This window comes from Sorex fumeus, unplaced genomic scaffold (genome assembly GCF_029834395.1).
Source record: "Sorex fumeus unplaced genomic scaffold, SorFum_2.1 ptg000024l, whole genome shotgun sequence".
Taxonomy (NCBI): Eukaryota; Metazoa; Chordata; class Mammalia; order Eulipotyphla; family Soricidae; genus Sorex; species Sorex fumeus.
Genome location: NW_026606081.1, coordinates 1,021,103 through 1,040,297, shown reverse-complemented (window position 1 = coordinate 1,040,297; position 19,195 = coordinate 1,021,103). Strand labels below are relative to the sequence as shown.

General features: G+C 40.9%; 1 protein-coding gene across 1 annotated transcript in view; it reads right to left on the bottom strand.

Annotated features, from left to right (window-relative positions):
* SPOCK3 (SPARC (osteonectin), cwcv and kazal like domains proteoglycan 3) overlaps positions 1-13,429 on the bottom strand; it is a 405,672-nt gene extending 392,243 nt beyond the window's left edge. The window contains exons 1-2 of the mRNA XM_056114055.1: positions 13,418-13,429; positions 12,914-13,102 (exon numbers count right to left, since the gene is read on the bottom strand). Coding sequence (XP_055970030.1) covers positions 12,914-13,102 — 189 coding nt within the window. The 5' untranslated portion in view covers positions 13,418-13,429. The remainder of the gene's footprint in view (positions 1-12,913; positions 13,103-13,417) is intronic.
* Positions 13,430-19,195: the final 5,766 nt, after the last annotated feature.

The window sequence follows — 19,195 nt, the reverse complement described above, 5'->3', positions numbered from 1 at the left end:
TATTTGGCAAGAGAATGCTCTGTGATGTTTTATATATTTGAAGACACAATGAAATTTTTTATCTTTGGTCCTTCTCTTTCACTTCTGTTAAAAATGAACTTTCTTTGTACTTATAGAAACTGATAGAAACAGCTGGCCTGCTCACAGTGCTTAAAAAAGGTGCCGAGATCATTTAACATTATAGAATTACTTGCATATTTGTATAAAATATAGTATCAAGCAAGTTCAGAAGCAGAAAAAGAACAAAATAGAATAGAAACAGTTTTATTTTATTTATTCCATATTTTGTGTATTCTGGTAGCTAATCAATTTTGTTCTTTCGACGTAAAAAGGTAAGTTCATGTTCAATTAGAAAGCATTGTCTCAAAAATATCATTTTATTGGAAGTACACAAGAATTGTTTCTTTTTCATCAATGAATAAGTTATATTTAAGGTCTATGTTATTCAAGAACAGATATCACTTGTAGATACATATATGTGTGTAACAAAATTAATTTTAGAAAACAGATACAAAGTTAATCCTCATATAAATTCTTAACTTCAACTTTCAGTAAAATGACAGGCAATTAGAAAGCATGGTCTCAAAAACATCATTTTATTGGAAGTACACAGGAATTGTTTCTCTTTCATCAATGTTTAAATAAGGGTGAAAAAATTGAAGAATTTGAGGATCTCTTTCAGCTACTGTCTTATATATGTGGTTTCATTTGTTTCAAAAGTCAATGATATTACATGAATTTCTATAATTAGGAATATAGAAAAATAATTGATATACTACAGATAGAGATGGGCAGGATGAGAACTCATTCAATCCTGATTATATCTATTTTAAATGCTTAAGAGTTGACTGTCTAAAATAAATTTGTGCCCAGTCTTTTGTTGTAAAGAAATATTTTAATCTACTTTAAAAATATGTCCATAATTGTAGGAAGTAGCAGTTACATACCAAGAGTCTAACAATTTCGTGAGATGTAGATGTACTTGCATATGTATTTTTATTTGTCTGACAGAGAGGAAAGATATTAAATGTGAGCATTTAAAAGAACCAAGCATAGCATTTTAAAGGACAGATAAAACAATCTAAGTGGCTTGTAATGACTCACTTAAAATGGTCAACTCTTAAGAAAACAAACATCTGTAAAGCTAAAAAGAATAGATTCAAATTTCTCTAATCTTGAGCTGGTTAATTAAGCCTGCTGAAACTGAGTTTTGTCTTATAAAAGTAGATATTATCTACTTTTTATTGTCTGCATTTTAACTTGTGAGATATTGTTCTTTTTAAAACACCATTAAAATGTAAAGAGAACTTGAATAGACATCTTATCAATAAAATGGTATAACATCTTTAATCAATAGGAATTACAGATCAAAACCATAAGATAAAAAATAACTCTGCTGTCATTAAGATGGATACTACAAAAAAATGAAATAACATGTGTTAGTCAAGGTACAGAGAACATGGAACTCTTGTATACTATCATTGGTAAAATGAAATGGCCCAGTCTTTATGAAAAGCATACTATTCACCAACCCAATTGATGGGCAAAATTTATAAAATCTGAAAGCAAGTGGGTCGACTAATAGCACAGTGAACAGGGGATTTGCTGTGCATGCAGCCTAGCTGGTTGAATCCCCATAACCCCTTCGGGTCCCCTGAGCTGAACCTGGAGTCATCCCTAAGCACCGAGTCAAGATAAGCCCACCAGGGGTGGCCCAAAAAACAACAATGAAAATCAAAAGCAAGACCTCAAGCAGACACCTGTATGTTTATGTATATAGCAGCTCTTTTTTAAACAAAAATCCAGAGGTGGGAAAAACCTTAACTTATTATCAATAGTTGCACAGATAAACAAACGTGGTATATACACATAATAGAATATTACTGAGACTTTAAAAAAGGTGATACTATTGTTCATGCGTAACACGTGAATGAACTTTAAGGGCAATATATGAGGTGCAAATAAGCTCCTCACAAAGAGACACATGTTGTCTGATCTCACTTCTGTGAGACACAGTAGGTAAATTCATAGAGAAGCAAAAAGAGGGGTGGGGAGGAGGTGGGGGAAGAAAAGGCGGATTGGGGATTGTGGGGGACCCAAGGGAAAGGAATGTAAGTGCTTGTTTACTGGGAAGAGATAGAAGTTGACTACTGAAATTGGCCACATAGCAATGTGGAATACCTAACAGGACTGAACTACAAAACGTAGATAAAATGGAACATACCTCAGAACAAAAAGTAAAAATCAGACAACCCAGGACTCTCCACTTGGGAATCACCTGCACCCAACCTGTGGTGGAAAATTCCTTTTACTTATGGGGATTTATTTTTCCCTCTCCCTCTCTTTTCTCTGCTATCCTCTTCTACCTCACTCCTCCCCTCTGCTTCTTCCCCTCTCTCCATCTCTCTCCTCTCCCCAATTTCCTAAATAAAAATACATTACGGTCACGGTCACGGTCCTCCCATTGTTCATCGATTTGCTCGAGCGGGTGCAGTAACATTGTGAGACTTGTTACTGTGTTTGGCATATCGAATACGTCTCGGGGAGCTTGCCAGGCTTTGCCATGCGGGCAAGATACTCTCGGTAGCTTGCCGGGCTCCCTGAGAGGGGCGAAGGAATCGAACTTGGGTCAGCCATGTTGGCTTTGTGTAAGGCAAACGCCCAAAAATCATGCTAAATGAGATAATATACTTGAAGTGCCCATAACTTAACATATACCTGAAAATTGCATTTATAGTTATGCAAGGTCCAAACTGCAATCAAGGGCCTGGAAATAACACTGAAGCATGAGCCAGTTCCTGGGTTCAGTTACCAACACCATCAATTTTTAATATCTATCTTATTCATTGTTTTAGATGAGTACATTTTCACCATCACTATTGCCTCTAGCCTCATAATAAAGTCAATTTTATGAATAAACATTCATATAAAATACAAAATATATATCATATCCAGTTATTTTATCCTACAAGTCACTGGAAGAGAGAGTATACATGAGATATATGTATACATGAGGGCAATTACCCAGGTTCAATACCTGCAGTCATGGTCCTTGGCAGCATCCCAATGAGAAATCCCTGAGCACAGACCATGGAGTGATCCCTGAACACAGTTGATGTGGCTCCAACCCCCCACCAATCACGATGAAATTTTAATAAGTTATTTGATTATATCAACACTTACTAACTAAAATAATCTAATTATATTGAGTGTAGTATATTGTGTAAGCTCACACAACTTGGGGGGCACGGCACCCACACAGCGGCGGTGGCTCTATCTCTCCCGCCACCCGCGTTCAGTAGTCTCACCCTTCTACCACCCCGGAGAGGTCGATGGCGATGGTCAGGCGGAGGAAGGAACGAGGCCCAGGCTGGTAGGTATTAGTCATAGTTTATTCTGATTCCTTCCTCTTCCCCTCCGTCTCTCTATCTCCCCCTTTTGCCCAATCTACTGTCCCTATATCCCCCTCCAAGAGCAATTCGGGAAGACAATGACATAGGTGTGGTCACAATCAATAGGGGTGGAGATCAACAGGGGTAGAAATCTTAGCCTCAGGGAAGACCGCTCCTAGGACAGATCCTTCCTTAACAGGAGGACCCACCCTAGAGCAGAATTCCATGGGCGTGCCTCTCCTCTCCTTGTCCGACAAGCATATAAAATATTATATAAATCATTTTGTATGGATACAGTAAGAAATATCTTAAACTTATAGAATTGTTCTCCTAGGGCCATCTCGATCTCAGACTACGGTGCTCAGGCCAGATAGTCTTTCCCACCCTTAGCAGGATCCTAGTCTTGTCGTTACCTTTGGATCATGACAGCATTTGTCTATGATCAAACTCTTAACTTATAGTTAAGAATCGTGGCACCTTGGCCTGGCCCATTTCGCTGCCAGGGTAGCTCACTGCTTGCCCTGGGTCCATTCAGTCCCTCGTCGGGACCCTGCTTTGGGGTGTTAGGAACTATGGGCAACTGAGGCTTAAGTCGAGAAAGATGATGCCCGGGAGTGAATAATATTCAAGGCCAATCAAATCCTAAATTACAAAGCATAATGTTAACGGTCTTTCTGTATCTATACAAAAGGATATTACCTTAAAGTAAATTGTTCATAAGGCATAAGGAGAGGAGAAAGGCAATATTTCACTCATACATATAAAATCATAGATTTCTGGGAAACTGATCTTACAAATTAACAAAGTCTGATTAAGGGGAAAGCTGATTAACTGGGTGGGAGAGCATAGGGAAGACTGTTTACAGATAAACACAATGGAAGTGGAAGTGCTTCAGGAGCACTGAGGTGGGTGTAACCAGATAAAGCCTAAGCTTCTTGAAGGACAAAGCAATGTTACCCAACAGTATATTACACAATTTTATTAACTTTTACTACTTTAATCCTATAGTTTTCTCGATACTTTTTCCCTTTGCATTATTTCTGATACATATATCTATGCTCATCTTTTTTTTATAAAAATATCTTATTTAAAGATAATTAGCACAGATGCTACATGTTCAAAGAACAAAAGATAAAAATAGAAAAATAGAAAATTTATTATTTTAGAAAATCTAGCAAAGTTAACAGTTAATTCCTAAATTCATATAGCACATAAAAAAATGCCACTGTGAAAGAAAGAAATTTGTGTTATTTGTCAATTGCTATCTCACTGTGTATACAAAAGAGACACATATGTGTAAGTTTATTTTCATAGTAATCCAGTCCATTAAATATTAAAATATAAAATATAATAAAGTAATAGACAACTTCAATAGAAACGTACTTAAAAATCTTACTTCATACTTTTTCTATAGACTGGAGTGATAGCACAGTGGTAAGGCGCTTGCCTTGCACACAGCTGACCTGGGTTCGATACCTCCTCCCCTCTCAGAGAACACAGCAAGCTACTTGAGAGTATCTCGCCCAAACAGCATAGCCTGGCAAGCTCCCTGTGATGTATCCCATATGCCAAGAACAGTAAGAACAAGTCTCACAATGGAGACGTTACTGGTGCCCGCTTGAGCAAATCGATGAACGAGGGAGGACTGTGCTTCAGTGCTATACTTTTACTATAGTTTAATAGAAGAAACCTGTGTTCTCTCCTGAGTATCTTTCTTTCTATCTCTCTCTCCTTTCACATTTTTCTAAGTAAATTTCTTTAAAAAAGAACTGTTTTTAAAAAATAGCCTACCACAGTTGAATTTTAAAGAATACTACTTTTTATTAAACACAAGTAATTTGAAAACTATTTGACTAATGAAACATCACACTGCTATTTCAGAAGAGGGGAATAAAAATTTTGTTTAGACCTTATCCTTATATTTTTAAAAATTAAAACAAAAGAATACTAGGGAAAAATTAATTCTTCATAATAAATATATGGCTACAATAATAAAATGGTCTTACAAAGGATTTCATCTTATATACTTTATTATTATTTATAAGTTATCTAAGTGTAGGTAAATATTAAGCAAATCAATTGTATTCGTGTCATAAAATCATGCATGAAAAAGGGATAAAATAATACACTCATATATTGCAAATATAAAAAAGGAAGGACTCAAGGGTTGTTTTTAAGCGATAACTACAATAACAAAAAAAAAGAACAGAAGTGAAATTCATCACTCTCTGCTTATGTTCCAGGCACAGAGCTTAGCCATTCTAGCTGTCAGCCGTTTCTGATATCATGATACAAAACTGAGAGCATAAATCTCTATGGAACTCTAGGCCAATCTGACTTGGTGCAGTTTCTATCTTGTAACAGTCCCAGAAATACTGATGCTTAAAAGATTGTTGTCTTTGCTTCTGAGACGAATTGCTGCATGACTCCTGCAATGTACTATTTCAAGTATTACTCCAGGGAAAGATACTTTAAATTAATGGAACTTTTCTTTTAATCTCTGTACCAGAGAAAGTACAACCATGGCTATACAAAATTGCCTGTCCTTCAACTCAGGGTACAAAAAGTAAATTCAAATTCCTACCCACAAGTCATATTATGTATCTCTCGTAAGAGCATCTAGACTTATGATCAAATGACAAAAGTTCCTGAAAGTCTCATGAACATAAGTAATTGTGTTAGAACGTAGGTCTTGCCATCAGATGAGGGTTCTTGCTAATGTGACCAAATTTGCAGTTCTCATTTTGGATTCTGACTGCAAACACTTCCTTAGACATAAGCACACTACAAGACCCATAAGTCATACTCACTTCCCTACACCCACAATCATAGCTATGTGCTAAGTGCTCCAGAGGATGGAGAGATGGTAGAAAATCAGGGGCAAAGAGATTCAGGGAAACCAGATACCAGAAATGATCATAATTCTACACAGTGAGCAAAGGGGTAGACATTGCAAATAGATTCAAGAGATTTAGATGGCTGAAAGAGTCAGACTGGATGTAGTGGTTAGCAGTGTTCTTTTTCCAATACCAACTAGTACTGCCTTTTGTATTTTGACATTTTCCTACTAGATCTGATATTACCTGGCCTCCCTTGAAACTAGAAGTAGTCATGGAACTAAGGTCTGGTTGTGAGAAACAAGCAAAACTTGTGTGTGACAACATCTTGATCTCTGTCACTTTGTTTGTGATGCTGGGGACCAAAGCCAAGTCTCAAATGAGAAGCAAGTGTACAATCACTGAGACAAGAGTTCTATCCCCAATCCCATCAAGTCTCATTTAGAATCATTTGTATAAGAAGCTCCAAAATCCTTCCTCTGGATAAGAAATGACAATTCCAAAGAACCATTTTACAAACCTAACTGTAGGAGTAAACTTTTGGATGACATGGTAGGAAAATCAAAGTGTGCCCCTAAAACATAATCATTTACATCCTAGCAATCAATTTTTACCTCAATACACATAAAATACTGAAAAGAAAAATATATAAAATTTTACTTTAAATTAGGTAGAGAAATTCGAGATAAGCTTTTTGCAGGAACTGAACTATCTGAGTGACACATGGGCAACTGAATTTCAACACAGCCACACAACCATTTGGAGTACAGTAACTAAAATAACATGAATGCGCTGTTTCTGGATATATGCAAAAAAATACTTTAAAGACTTTAGAGCAACGCAATTATGTGGTCAAAGAAACATTACAGGGCTCTTTCTGGCAGACTAAGTACCAAGAACGAATAATCTGGTCATCCACAGTTACCTCTCAATAATTAAATATGATGTCAGTTTGGGTACACCAACTTCCTCTTGGTGCCACTGTAGTTTATGGAAGTAAAGCACTTTAGCACTTAAAACCATATGTCTTTAACAATAAAATTTAAATCACAAAATGGGGCACCCAAGGTGGTGGAAATGGTGGAAGTGGTCAATAAAAAACAACACAATCCTAACAACTTTTACTTAAAGACTGTCTAGTGCCACATGCACATTTAATTTGGTATGACAATTTTCCTCAGGATTCCTTAAAATCAGTCTCTGCATTAATGCAAGTTCTAGAAAAGTAATAATACATGAGCAAATGTTGAGATGCAATGATATGACAGCAGATAGGGTGCTTGCCTTGCACGTAGCAGACCCAAATTTGATTCCCGACACCCCATAAAGTCCCCTGAGAATGCCAGGAGTGATCCCTGAGCTCAGAGCCAGGAATAATGCTTGAGCAACAATGGGTGTACCCCCATTCCCATGCAAATAAATAAATCAGCACATATTGGGACAAAGCGATAGTACCGGGATTAAGGTACATGCTTGGCATGCAGGCAACATGAATTAGATCCCAGCAGCACTGCGTCCTCCAGCCCTTGCACTGAACTGTTGGGGTGCAGTTGGCTGAGAAGTTTCAGTGCCCTTGGCCTCTTGAGCACTGATTGGGAAACAGCCTCCCCTCAAAAAAACTCCAAGCATATGTCAACATTTTAAGGGCAGTATCTACTATCGACTTTGCATATAAAATACCTATAATAAATATGTATACACACTCCTTATTTTCCTTTAAATATTCCTTATTGGACGAGGGAATGCATACACAAACACACACACACACATACATACATAAATGCAACAGAGACAGTCACACACTTACACATACATAACATTCCATAGACACAAGAAGTAAGTTCTTTCTCAGTTTGCTTAGTTTTCACATTCCTAATAGTTCACATAAAGTTGAGGGCAGAAAGTGTCATCATTTCCCCTAGAAGGTCTGTCTTTGAAATTGGCCCGAGGACAACCATATGTTGTCTTAAATTCAGGCCTGGTTGGCTTGAGAGCTATTCTCCCTAAGACCTCACTTCTTATATTGTTGGGTACAGCCCCACAAGGGGCCAAGAACTTTTATGATTAACTATCAGATAATGCACACTTTCTAAGCTTATCATCTATACCTAGGTAAGTAGAGTTGTGAAAAAATTTCTAGGTGATGAGTAGAAATTGTTTGAACCCTGACAAGCAAACCTCTCCAGAGAGAAGCAAGTTCATGTGCTTCCTCAGACCTGCCTTCCCTGTGGGAGACTTGACTGAGGAAACCAATCTGGACTGCAGACAGGGTGCCTAGGAAAGGGTGGTCTCAAGAACTAGTGAACTGCAGGTTGTACCACAGCCATTGCTTGAGGAAACCTTTGTGACAGGGGTAGGAGGTGTGATAGAGCTGGGGCTGGCCCTCTGCTATGGTGCTAACATATTAGCCCTGGAATGTTCCAAATCTGCATGTTGACTTTCTTAAGCAAATTGCTTCTCCTGAACAAATCCCCTAATGATTTTTTTAAAACAGGAATAATAGCCTAATATAAAACAGGCTGTATGTTGTAGTCTTTTTATCAGCTTTGATCTGCAAATATGAATAAGAAGGCTTCTAAGGACTTCTAAGGATTTTTAAACAGTAGGGCACACAGTCCTCAAAAGATCAAAGGAAAGTGGAAAAAATATTACTCAGGATAATGCAATGATTTTCCTGTGAAGAATTCCCAAGGAGAGTCTATGTTTCAAATTATGTTAAAATACAGGTAATGGTTACCACAGTTAAAAATAACGTTTCACAATAGGAGACGTGAAAAATTAATTTTTATCAGAATTGGATATCTATGATTGAGAAAATAATCCTCAATAAAGTGAATGTTTACCTAAGTAGTTAAATTTCTACAAATTATTAGTCATACTTTAATTTAATTTGGGGATCATATTATAGAAAAATAGTAAAATTAGATTGCCTATTATTAACTTACCACAAAGGAAAAAATTGTATAATTCTCAATAAATTTGAAAGAATCCCATCATTTGGATTAAATATATGCATTATATTTGCCAATGATACCTCAATAAAAAGACGTGAATTTTGGAAAAGGAATCATAAAGGCAGCAGTTTCTGCTTAGGCTATGCCTGACCCTTAGGAAATAGAACCAGAACGCAGGAAAGTACTGAGAGCATTCTTTAAAGATTCTTTTCTAGACTTTCATGCCTTTTAAAGCAACAGAGCACTTTACTTAGGGTAGGCAGAGAAACCAATTGTTCTATTTACTTACTAATAACAATGAAAGTCTGTAAGATCCTCAGTGGGGTTTACTGGTCTGTTAAATACCAACAATATTCCCTCCTAGTCGGCCAATATCTCTTCAAAAAATCTGTACAATGGAGAATCTATTCCTTGATATTCCCCACACCCCACTCAGTTAACTCACAATTGAGAATCTTGACCAAGATATAAGGGAAATAAAAGAAAAAAAAGGAATGTAAGGAAGATCTTAATATACCATTCAAACATTTTTCAAAAATCAATTTATAATCTGAATGCCCCTGAGACACTTCAACCTACATTTTCCATTTTCAAATTTTATGCCTCCTTTAACTAATATGAAAGTAAAGTAATTTAAGTTAATCTGATTTTACCAAGGCACTCAATACACCTCAAAGTGTTAACTATTAAGGAGGAATAAGGGAAGTAGAAGTTGATGACGGATTTTGCAACTCTAAAAGATTTTTAAAAGCCTAATATGGGGTATTTATTGTTCAAAGGATGATGTTGTTCTTCAATTCTTTAAAGAGCCCTCACGTATTTTCTGAGCAGTTTTGAGTTTTCAGTAAGATAGAGAGGAGGATACGGAACTGCCCCATATATCCACTCTCCAAAGCTCTTCCCCATTCAGCTTCTTCTACCAGCCTGGTATACTTATCATATCAATAACCCTACATTGATTACTCTAGTCACTCAACGTCCATAGTTTACCTTAGAGTTTACCCTTGATAGCAAAACCTCAGCATAAAGCAATAATTAAAACTTGCCGTTCTTGTTCTGCTGATGTATTGCTAAGCTTTTCTTTTAAATAATATTAATTCTACTGTGGGTACGGTGTTACTCGTGTTACTCCTGACTCTGTGCTCAGGGTTCACTCCTGGCAAGTCTTAGGAATATAGGTACATATTTTGCCAGGGATTGAACCTGGGGCAGTCCCCTGCAAAGTAGATTTTTATCCTTTGTGCTGTATTTCTGACCCTTATTCATGTGTGTGTATGTGTGTGTATGTGTGTGTGTGTGTGTGTATGAGAGAAAAGTTCTACATAGAACTCCAATTAAGTTGTTTCAAAAAGTTCTTATTTCCTGTAGCTTTGCTTTTCTGTAAACTAAGTATGCAAATCCATTCTTTAATATATCAGTGCTGATGTAGAATATTTCAAAGCAGACCGTGCATAAGATATTCAAGCAACGCCTTATAACCATTTGTTCATTTGTCAAAAATTGTTCTAAAAATAACAACATTCCAAAAGATACAGGCAAAAAGGATAATCATTCCTCCAAAGGGAAAGAAAACAGGTAAATTAGCAATGGAGTGAATGGTCTAAATAAGGATTTTATATTATGCATTCTCAGTGAAGAAGTTGAGATATCAGCATACTTTTCATGATGTCAATAAGCAACAGGTTGCTAAGGGAGGGGACAGATTAGAAGTCATAGTCTTCACGCCCTTCACAAGTCATCTTTACAAAATCTAACTGTCTTTCTAAAACAGCAACAACTAAAGTAAATTTTTCAAAGTACTCTATTTTCATGGGTCACAGGCACTTCAAAAATAGGTACTTGCTAAGAGCATCTAAGTCCTAACACAATTTAACATGCAATTGTGACGGGGTATACCGGCTCTAGACAGATCACATAAGAATGACTGGAAACAATAAAGTAATTTGAGTGAACTCAGAATATGAAGATATTCAAGATTTTAAATACAAGTCCGGAGTCTAAAATTCACCCTTGAAACTTTAAAAACAACCACTCAGGAAGGAAAAGCCATGATGTAATAGAATTGCTCAAATACTGACAGAATGTTCGGTTTTGCTTTTTGATTTTTCCAAAGGCGGGCATGTTTAAAAAATAAAACACTTCTCCAGGGTTGGACACATTTTATTTGCTTGCTTGCCTTTTTGATCGTACCCAAGATCAGCATAATCTTAACGATAAATGCTTAAGGGAGCTGCTTGGAGAGCAAAGCGCTTTCATCTGGCAATAAGATTGTGTTTCAAATTTGTTCATAACGCTTTAAGACAAAGCCCTCCAGAACGTACTACCACCATGATTTCCCATCCCATAAACCCATGCCTAGGGTCAGCAGACCACTTCCAATTTCAAAGTTAAAATGAGCATTTCTTCAGGAATCCCTCTGCCAGAATCAAGGTTCTATTTGGCTTGTCAGTTACTTCACATTAGGACAGCAGTGTGGTGTGTGTGTGTGTGTGTGTGTGTGTGTGTGTGTCTGTGTGGTGGGAGGGAGGGAGGGAATGGGGGGGAGCCATAAAGACTCCAGAGGAAAACTAGTCCAGGCTTCCTACTATTTCCCCCAATCTCAACACAAAGTGAGTTGATGAAAGAAGTTAACTCATCTCCACGGAGAGCTGGACAGATAGCCTGAGAAATTCTTTCAAATGTCACCATGAGTAAGGGCTGAAGCTTAGTCCCTGAATCACTCAGGCTCCCCCGCAGGCCTTTGCGGTTTGAAAGGGTGGGTTGGGGGGAGATGAGCAAAGGTCTGGGCGACCTCCCCTCCGGGGAGCAAAGAAGTTGAACACGCAAGGACCAGCGCTCTGCTCCTAATGAGGTTGCATCCAGAGCAGATACCGGGAGATTTTTTTCCCTGGTGCAGGGACTCAAAAAAGCAAACAAGCATCAGAATCCTGTCCACCATGCTGGGGTCCGATGTCCGCAGCCACTTTTTAGAAAAGGGCCCCACCACCTACACCCACCAGCCATATGGGGGGTGGGTGGGCTACAATTTAACCCTTTCATCGCTCCCCTTGCAGAGGTTCCTGGCATCCCGCACCTCTCACCTGGCCGATACTACAACAGTAATTCCTTCTGGGGTGGACTCTGCAGATCGAACTGGCATACTCGGTCTGGGTTCGAGTGGACGGTGCGAACACACATCCGACCGGCCCTTTTGCGTAACCCTAACCCGGGGCAGCGCAACTTCGGGCCGACTGGTACAGCCAAACAGCCGCCCATCCTTGGAGAGCGGGCATTTATGAATCATGCATCTTCCTGCCTCCGCCCTCAAATTCCTTAATGGACCATTAGTAAGGGGATCGATGCCGGCTGCTTGAGTGGCGATACCTCGCCGCCGAGGCGCATCTGCCGCGTTCGCTAGTGCCAGGAACGCCAGGGAAAAGTTGCGGGGACAGAGCCCAGCACTTTGCAAACCCCGGGAGAAGGCGGGCAAGAGAGGGAGGGAGCGGGTGCGAGGGTGCGGGGGACCTGCGGGGGGAAGGCAGGGGGACCGAACTCCGCCGCCTCCGGCCGGCCAGAGAGCCCTGCTTCCCCCTGGCACCATCGCCAGGGACGCCGAGCCAGAAGTGCCAACTTGTCCAGCGGCCGAGCGCCCCCCGCGTCCCTGGGCAGAGCCGAGCCCCACCGCCCGGCCGCCCCGCACCTGCGCCCCTGGGCCCGCGGAACCGGGGGGGGGGGGGCGCGCAGCACTTACGTCTCGGAATTTGTTCCACTGTCCCACCTCCTTGTCGTACTGCGAGATGGTGCTGAGCCATTGTTTGTCGTCCAGAAAACGCCCGGCGTCCGCTCGCCCCCCGGCCGCTGCCACCGCCGCGGCCGCCGCCGGAGCCTGGCTGCACCAGGCGGCCGCGCACACGCACAGCACGGCGGACACCTTGAGCATCTGGGGAAGGAGACACGAGCGGGGCAGGGGCGGGGGACGGAGGTCAGCGTGCAAAGAGGGGTCCGGAGAGCCCGGGGACCCTCCCCGCCGCCGCCGCCGCGAGCCCCGCATCGCCAAGCACCGGGGAGCGAGAGGAAGGCGGAGGAGGAGGAGGAGGAGCGGGAGGAGGGTGGCGGGGAGGAATAAAGGAGGAGGAGCAGGAGCGGGAGGCGATCGAGGGTCCTCCAGCCCCGCGGGCTTGACTGACCCCTCCGAGCCCACCCGCAAACCCGGGCAGGAGAGGGGCGCGCGGAAGGAAGGCGCCCCGCGCATCACCTTGGGAGCCCGCCCGGCTGCCCGCGCCGCCAACTCGCCGCTCCCGGGAGCCGCCGCACGCGCCGCCGTCTCGGGCGGGCCACTTCGCGCCCCCCGCCCCCGCCCGCGCCCGCCTCCTCCTCCCCCGGCTCCCACCCGCCTCTCGCCGCCGCCCCTCCGGTCCCACCTTCCCTCCCCGCTGGCTCCCCGCCGCGCGTGGGCCGGGGCGGCGCTGGCGATCCCGAGGATGCGGGGAGCAGCGCGGGGCCGCGCCGGGCGCGTCTGCGCTCCCACCTCCGCGCGCGCGGGGAGCCGCTCCCGCCCGCCGCTCGCCGCCGGGGGCATCCGCCCCGCGCCCACCGCCGGCCCCCGCCGCCCCGGGCCTTTGCCAGCCGAGGGCCCGGCGCGTGGGAAAGAAAGGAGACCCGAAGCAACTTTAGGCGTCCACAAGAACCCCCCCCCACCCCGGGGTCTCCGTCCTCTCTTTCAGCCCGAGCTCCGCCGCAAGGCCGAGCTCTCTCTGCGGAGCCCCGGGAGCTGGGCACGATCTCAGAACACGTGCACGGAAAGTTCTGGACTGCGGCATGCAAACTTTCACGTTTAAGAATGGAAGGTTTGCGGTGTACGCGTGTGTGTGCGTGTGCGTGTGCGTGTGTCTGTGCCTGCGTGCGCGTGTAAGAGGTCCATTCACAGGTGAGGGCGTTTGAGGACACCTCCGTCTCCCGCCTATTTAGGTTATTTTCGCTTAATAACGTGCCCTGGCAGCCGGTTTGCAAGAGCTGCAACCTGAATCAAAAACTTTGAAAGCCTAATAAGGCCAATCTATATCTTCCTGCTGCAAAACTGAGGAAAGACTTATCAGACATAACGCAATGCATACTCCAAACCTCCATTTATGATTAAAAACAAATATTTGACTTTCCAAGGATCGGGCACATTTTTTTAAGTTAATTGCTACCCCAGATGAACAGCACCTTGGACAAGGTGTCTCTTCCAGACAGAGGATTTCGGTGAAGTGAATAATATCTGGTTTAATCAAGAGAATTGTTGGGGCTAAAGACCTCTATTTGAATTGCTAAAGACAGTTTAGTCAAAACTGTTATCTTCTAAAGTGATGACCTTTGAAGTTTTTATGTAGCAGCCCAAACCATAGAAGCTATTTGAATAGCAGAAGTTCCTATATTAAAGTAAAAGTAAACTAGCTCACTAATTAATATTGATTTATAATCTTTAGTTTAGATTTTAAAGATAAAGGCATGCAGGTCAGGTAGATGGTAAAGAAGGTCAAGTACTTGCCTTGCATGTGTGAGTCCCTGAGTTTGATTCCCACATCACCAAAACCCAACAATGATAAGTACTAATTCTTCAAAAATATATTCATTTGGATTTTATCACATCTGGTTATGTCATGCACATGAGAGTGTTTCTAACACCATCGTGATCCATCATTAAAAAATAATTGGTCCATGTCCTAGTCCCCCCACGCCTCCGTCCTCATACCTGAAACTTGACAATGTTTCTTGCAATTCAATATGGAGATTTTAATATATTTATATATTTTAAAATCTCATTCTTTCTCACTAAAGTCTGGGAGTTCTTATCAAAAGATAGAAAAGTACAGAGATTGTGTCTGAGATGAAAATGCTGCACAGATGAAGCAAGTAATCCCCAATTAAAATGATTTTCCAATAAAATATTCCTTTAAAATTAGCTGCAAAATGTTTGACAAAAGGGGATTCTCCAGTGGCTGTCCATTAAATATGCTTGTATATTTTAGCATAGTATTGCTTTTAGATTTATGGTAGCATATAATTTTTCTACCCCCATTTTCCTTCTGAAGCATATATTTTATTACTGATATATTCATAGAATCTCCTCAGATCTATGTTTAACTGGCAACTTTCCACAATGCCACTCCCAAAAACACAAAATGATAGTTATACTTGTCTTGACAGAACAGTCTTTTACAAGGTATCATCCAATGGATCTGAGAACAGAGTTAGATTTACCAACTACAAGTTTTAAATGCTTTCAGTATAAAGAGAATGAGCTTGTCTCCAGTTCTTTTGTGTTGATCTGGTTTGGATCAGCTGTCTCCTCCTAGGACCAGCAACATCCGTTAAGCCTCTGCACTTTTTACCAAAACTTTTCAGGAGTTTCAGATGGATTAATCCTGAGAACAAAAGTATACCGAATATGAGGCTGTACACCTCTCTTTCTCTGTATCTGTGGAAGTTTGGGTTTTCAAAGAGCCCAAATCTACACTTTAATTATCACCTAGGCTGTCAGTTAACACTTTATTGAGGATAAGTTGAAAGTCTGTTGAGAGAATAACACAGCAGGGCCTAACTCTGGAATAGTATTCAGTGGGAGATAAGGTAGACCAGGGCTTATTATAAACCTTATAGTGCAAGGTGGTGAGTGTAAGGTGTGTGTGTGGGTGTGGGTGTGGGGGGGCAGGGGTGGGGGAAATGTAATTTATTGCTTCTTGTTTTAGTTGAGAAAACTTGGGGGCAGAGAGAGAGCCACTGGAATAAAACACACACACACACACACACACACACACATACACACACACCAGAAATTAGAGCGGCATCTTTGGATGAGGAGAGGAAGATACTCTTGTGCCAGTAAAATACATGGCAGTGCTGAAAGCTGCTTTTGCATTTCTGATCATTTGTTACAGAATTGGAATTCTAATCAGGACACAGGTACCAAGTACCCTTCCTCTATCTTACATGTGAAATGATCATTTATAGACATTATGAAAAATCAATATACAAACCACTCCCAGCTTGAACTTTAACTCCACATTTTTTCTTTCTTTGCATTTAAGATTTCTAGTACTACAGCGGTAGGGCGTTTGCCTTGCACGCAGCCAACATGGCTGACCTGAGTTCGATTCCTCCGCCCCTCTCGGAGAGCCCGGCAAGCTACCGAGAGGATCTCGCCCGCACGGCAGAGCCTGGCAAGCTCCCTGTGACATATTCGATATGCCAGACACAGTAACAACAAAGTCTCCAATGGAGACGTTACTGGGCCCGCTCGAGCAAATCAATCGATATGCATTTATTATTCGATACATGCGTGGTAGCTGGTTACAAACTTTACAAAAATACTGAATCCATATATTTTCTAAGTTTCCCTGCCCTGCAATTTTGGGGCACCATTCTAGGAAAATACTAAGCATATAATGACAAGTGATCTATTTCTGCCACTTTTGAAATTGGGGTCTATGAAAACTTAAAAGAACTCCATTTCTTTAAATACATCCCATACAAACACACACAGAGTTTCTTTTTAGAGATTCTCTGCCTCTTGAAAATATGCTACTCTGTTGTTATTTCTATGGTGAGGAAACATAAGAAAGGTCCAACTCGCTGTACATCCTCTAAGTGCCAGGCACAACTATGGGCACTTTTTATATTCCAGAATCTTTCTTCTTCACAGTTTGCCCTGGATTCCAACATTCATAAACATAAAGGTAAACATAAAAGAAGGATTTTCAGAAGTTCACAAGGAGGATTATACCACACCACTTCAAGGCTTTCTCCTTTATTTGGAAACTTTTCTGTTGGATCATCCCTTGGGTACTTTCATTCTGCTTCCCTATATGGTTTTACTGCCATGCCTTGTTTATGTATTGATCTCTGTTTCTCTAAGAGGCAGGACTCCTTTCTGAGTAAAGCCAGGAACAGAAGATGCTCAAATTAGGCAGCTTATGAAGCCAGACAGAAGTCACTCTGCATCCAAGCTAAGATCCCTGTAGTAAGTTCATATCTCAACTTGGACCCAGACCAGTAGCAGCAGGCCAGGAACCCAGCAAACTGTCCACCTGACTGAGAAGGAAGTTGACTTCAGCTGCCTCTCTTTTTTTGTGCAGAAGTGTTTTTGCCAATTATAGGTTCTTTGCCTTTCTAGAATGAGCAACTGGTAGAGATCAGGAATGAAAAAGGCCATAAGGTTTTTTCATGTGTCTGAAATCAGGGCAGAGCAAGGGTGCTTGCCTTGTATACTCGGCCCACCTGAGTTTGGTCTCAGCACCTCATATGGTCTCAGAGCCTGCCAGGAGTGATCCCTGAGCACTACTGGGTGGCCCAATAACTCCCCCCACCCACCCAAATAAGTAAAAACAGTGTTTGTCTGAAATAAAAGCTCAGGACAGAGCAATAGTACTTTTGATAGGGCTTTTGTCTTGCACATGGCTGACCCAGAGTTTGATCTCTGGCATCCTGTATGGTACCCTGGGTACCACAGGAGTAATTCCTGAGCACAAAGCCAGGAGTAACCTCTGAGCATCACTGGATGTGTCCCCTCCCCCAAATCCCAACTGCACAAGAACAAAAATAACCAAAATCTGTGATTTAGTGACAGACAAAATATCCTAGCAGTGCAATTTAACCATGTTTAATACATTTCTGAATACTGTATATACAAGTTGAGGAAAAAAATCTGATTCATAAAAATCAAGATCCAGAGAACCTTATGCCAATTCCGTATAAGGAGCTTCACTTGGCTAATAAAAGAAAATATATAAAGTTAAACCTTGAGTATTAAAATTCAAAGCCCGCAGACACCATTATAAAAGAAGATGCATCCTATTTTCTCATTTTAAAATTTTATTTACTGAACTATATAAACATTATTAATAATGTTGTATTTAACAGATATTAATAGTAATTAATATTTTCATTAGAGATATCAAAAATAAAGATTTTTTAATAACTAAGTGGAATTGCTAGAATAGTACAACAGACTTTTTGTTATTACTGTTTGTTTTTAGAGACCAAAGGCATTTACAAGATATCAGATACTTTATTGGATAAACAGTCTCACTTTTAACTTAATGCAATCTAAAAGAGTCAGTAGATAAATTTTAAAAGCTTTAATAAATGTCAGAAGCAAGTTAATCAGTTCAATTACTGTAATTCCTAAAATGGCATTTTTAAACATTTGAAACAAAGTTTGAATCTGATTACAATATTTGATTACTAAGTAGATGATACTGCTAAAACCCTTTAAGGCAATTACAATTTTGTTTTCCTTAATTCTATTTGAGGGGTGTATACCCAGAAGTGCTTAGCGGTCTCTACAGTGCCGGAGACATCCCAGAATCCCACATGTTAAGCCAACTCTGCACTTCCTCCTCTAAATTTACTTTATATGGAGATATTTAGTTGTTAGCTACTTTTTGAGAAATCCTTTCATTTTCAAATTTTAATGAATGTTAATTATGAATACATAATGCACTGAAGGCTAATAGGCATGTGTAAAAAGTATCAAGACAAAACTAAAACATTTAAGAGTGTTTAAGCAGAGACATGAGCAATCGTACCCCAGGATGGGCACTTACCCTGCAAGCAGCCCACTTACATGCATCTAACATGGACTGAGTCCTCAGAAACCGTAAAGTTCCCCAAGCCCTGCCAGGAGCAATCCCTGAACACAGCTAGTTGTGGCTCCCAAACAAAACCAAGTCAAAAGACATCCTGAAATTCTGACCTTGCTCTCTCAGGCCCTGTTTTACACGGAACACAATGCATCTCCCTTGCTTGTTTGTCTCTGCTTGCTTTTTCCACTATGAAGAAATGCCTGTTCTCTCTTGGACTTGAATTTCCTCTTTCTCTCACCTCCGTCTCAGTTTGTTCAATAAAACCTATATCACGTCATTAAATAAATAAATAAATAAAAGAATATTTACACAGCCAACTATTCATATGCACAGAAACACACATTGTTACGTGAAGGGGATTCATTGTAAACATACCTAGGACAAAGAAACTTTTTTTAAAAAGACTG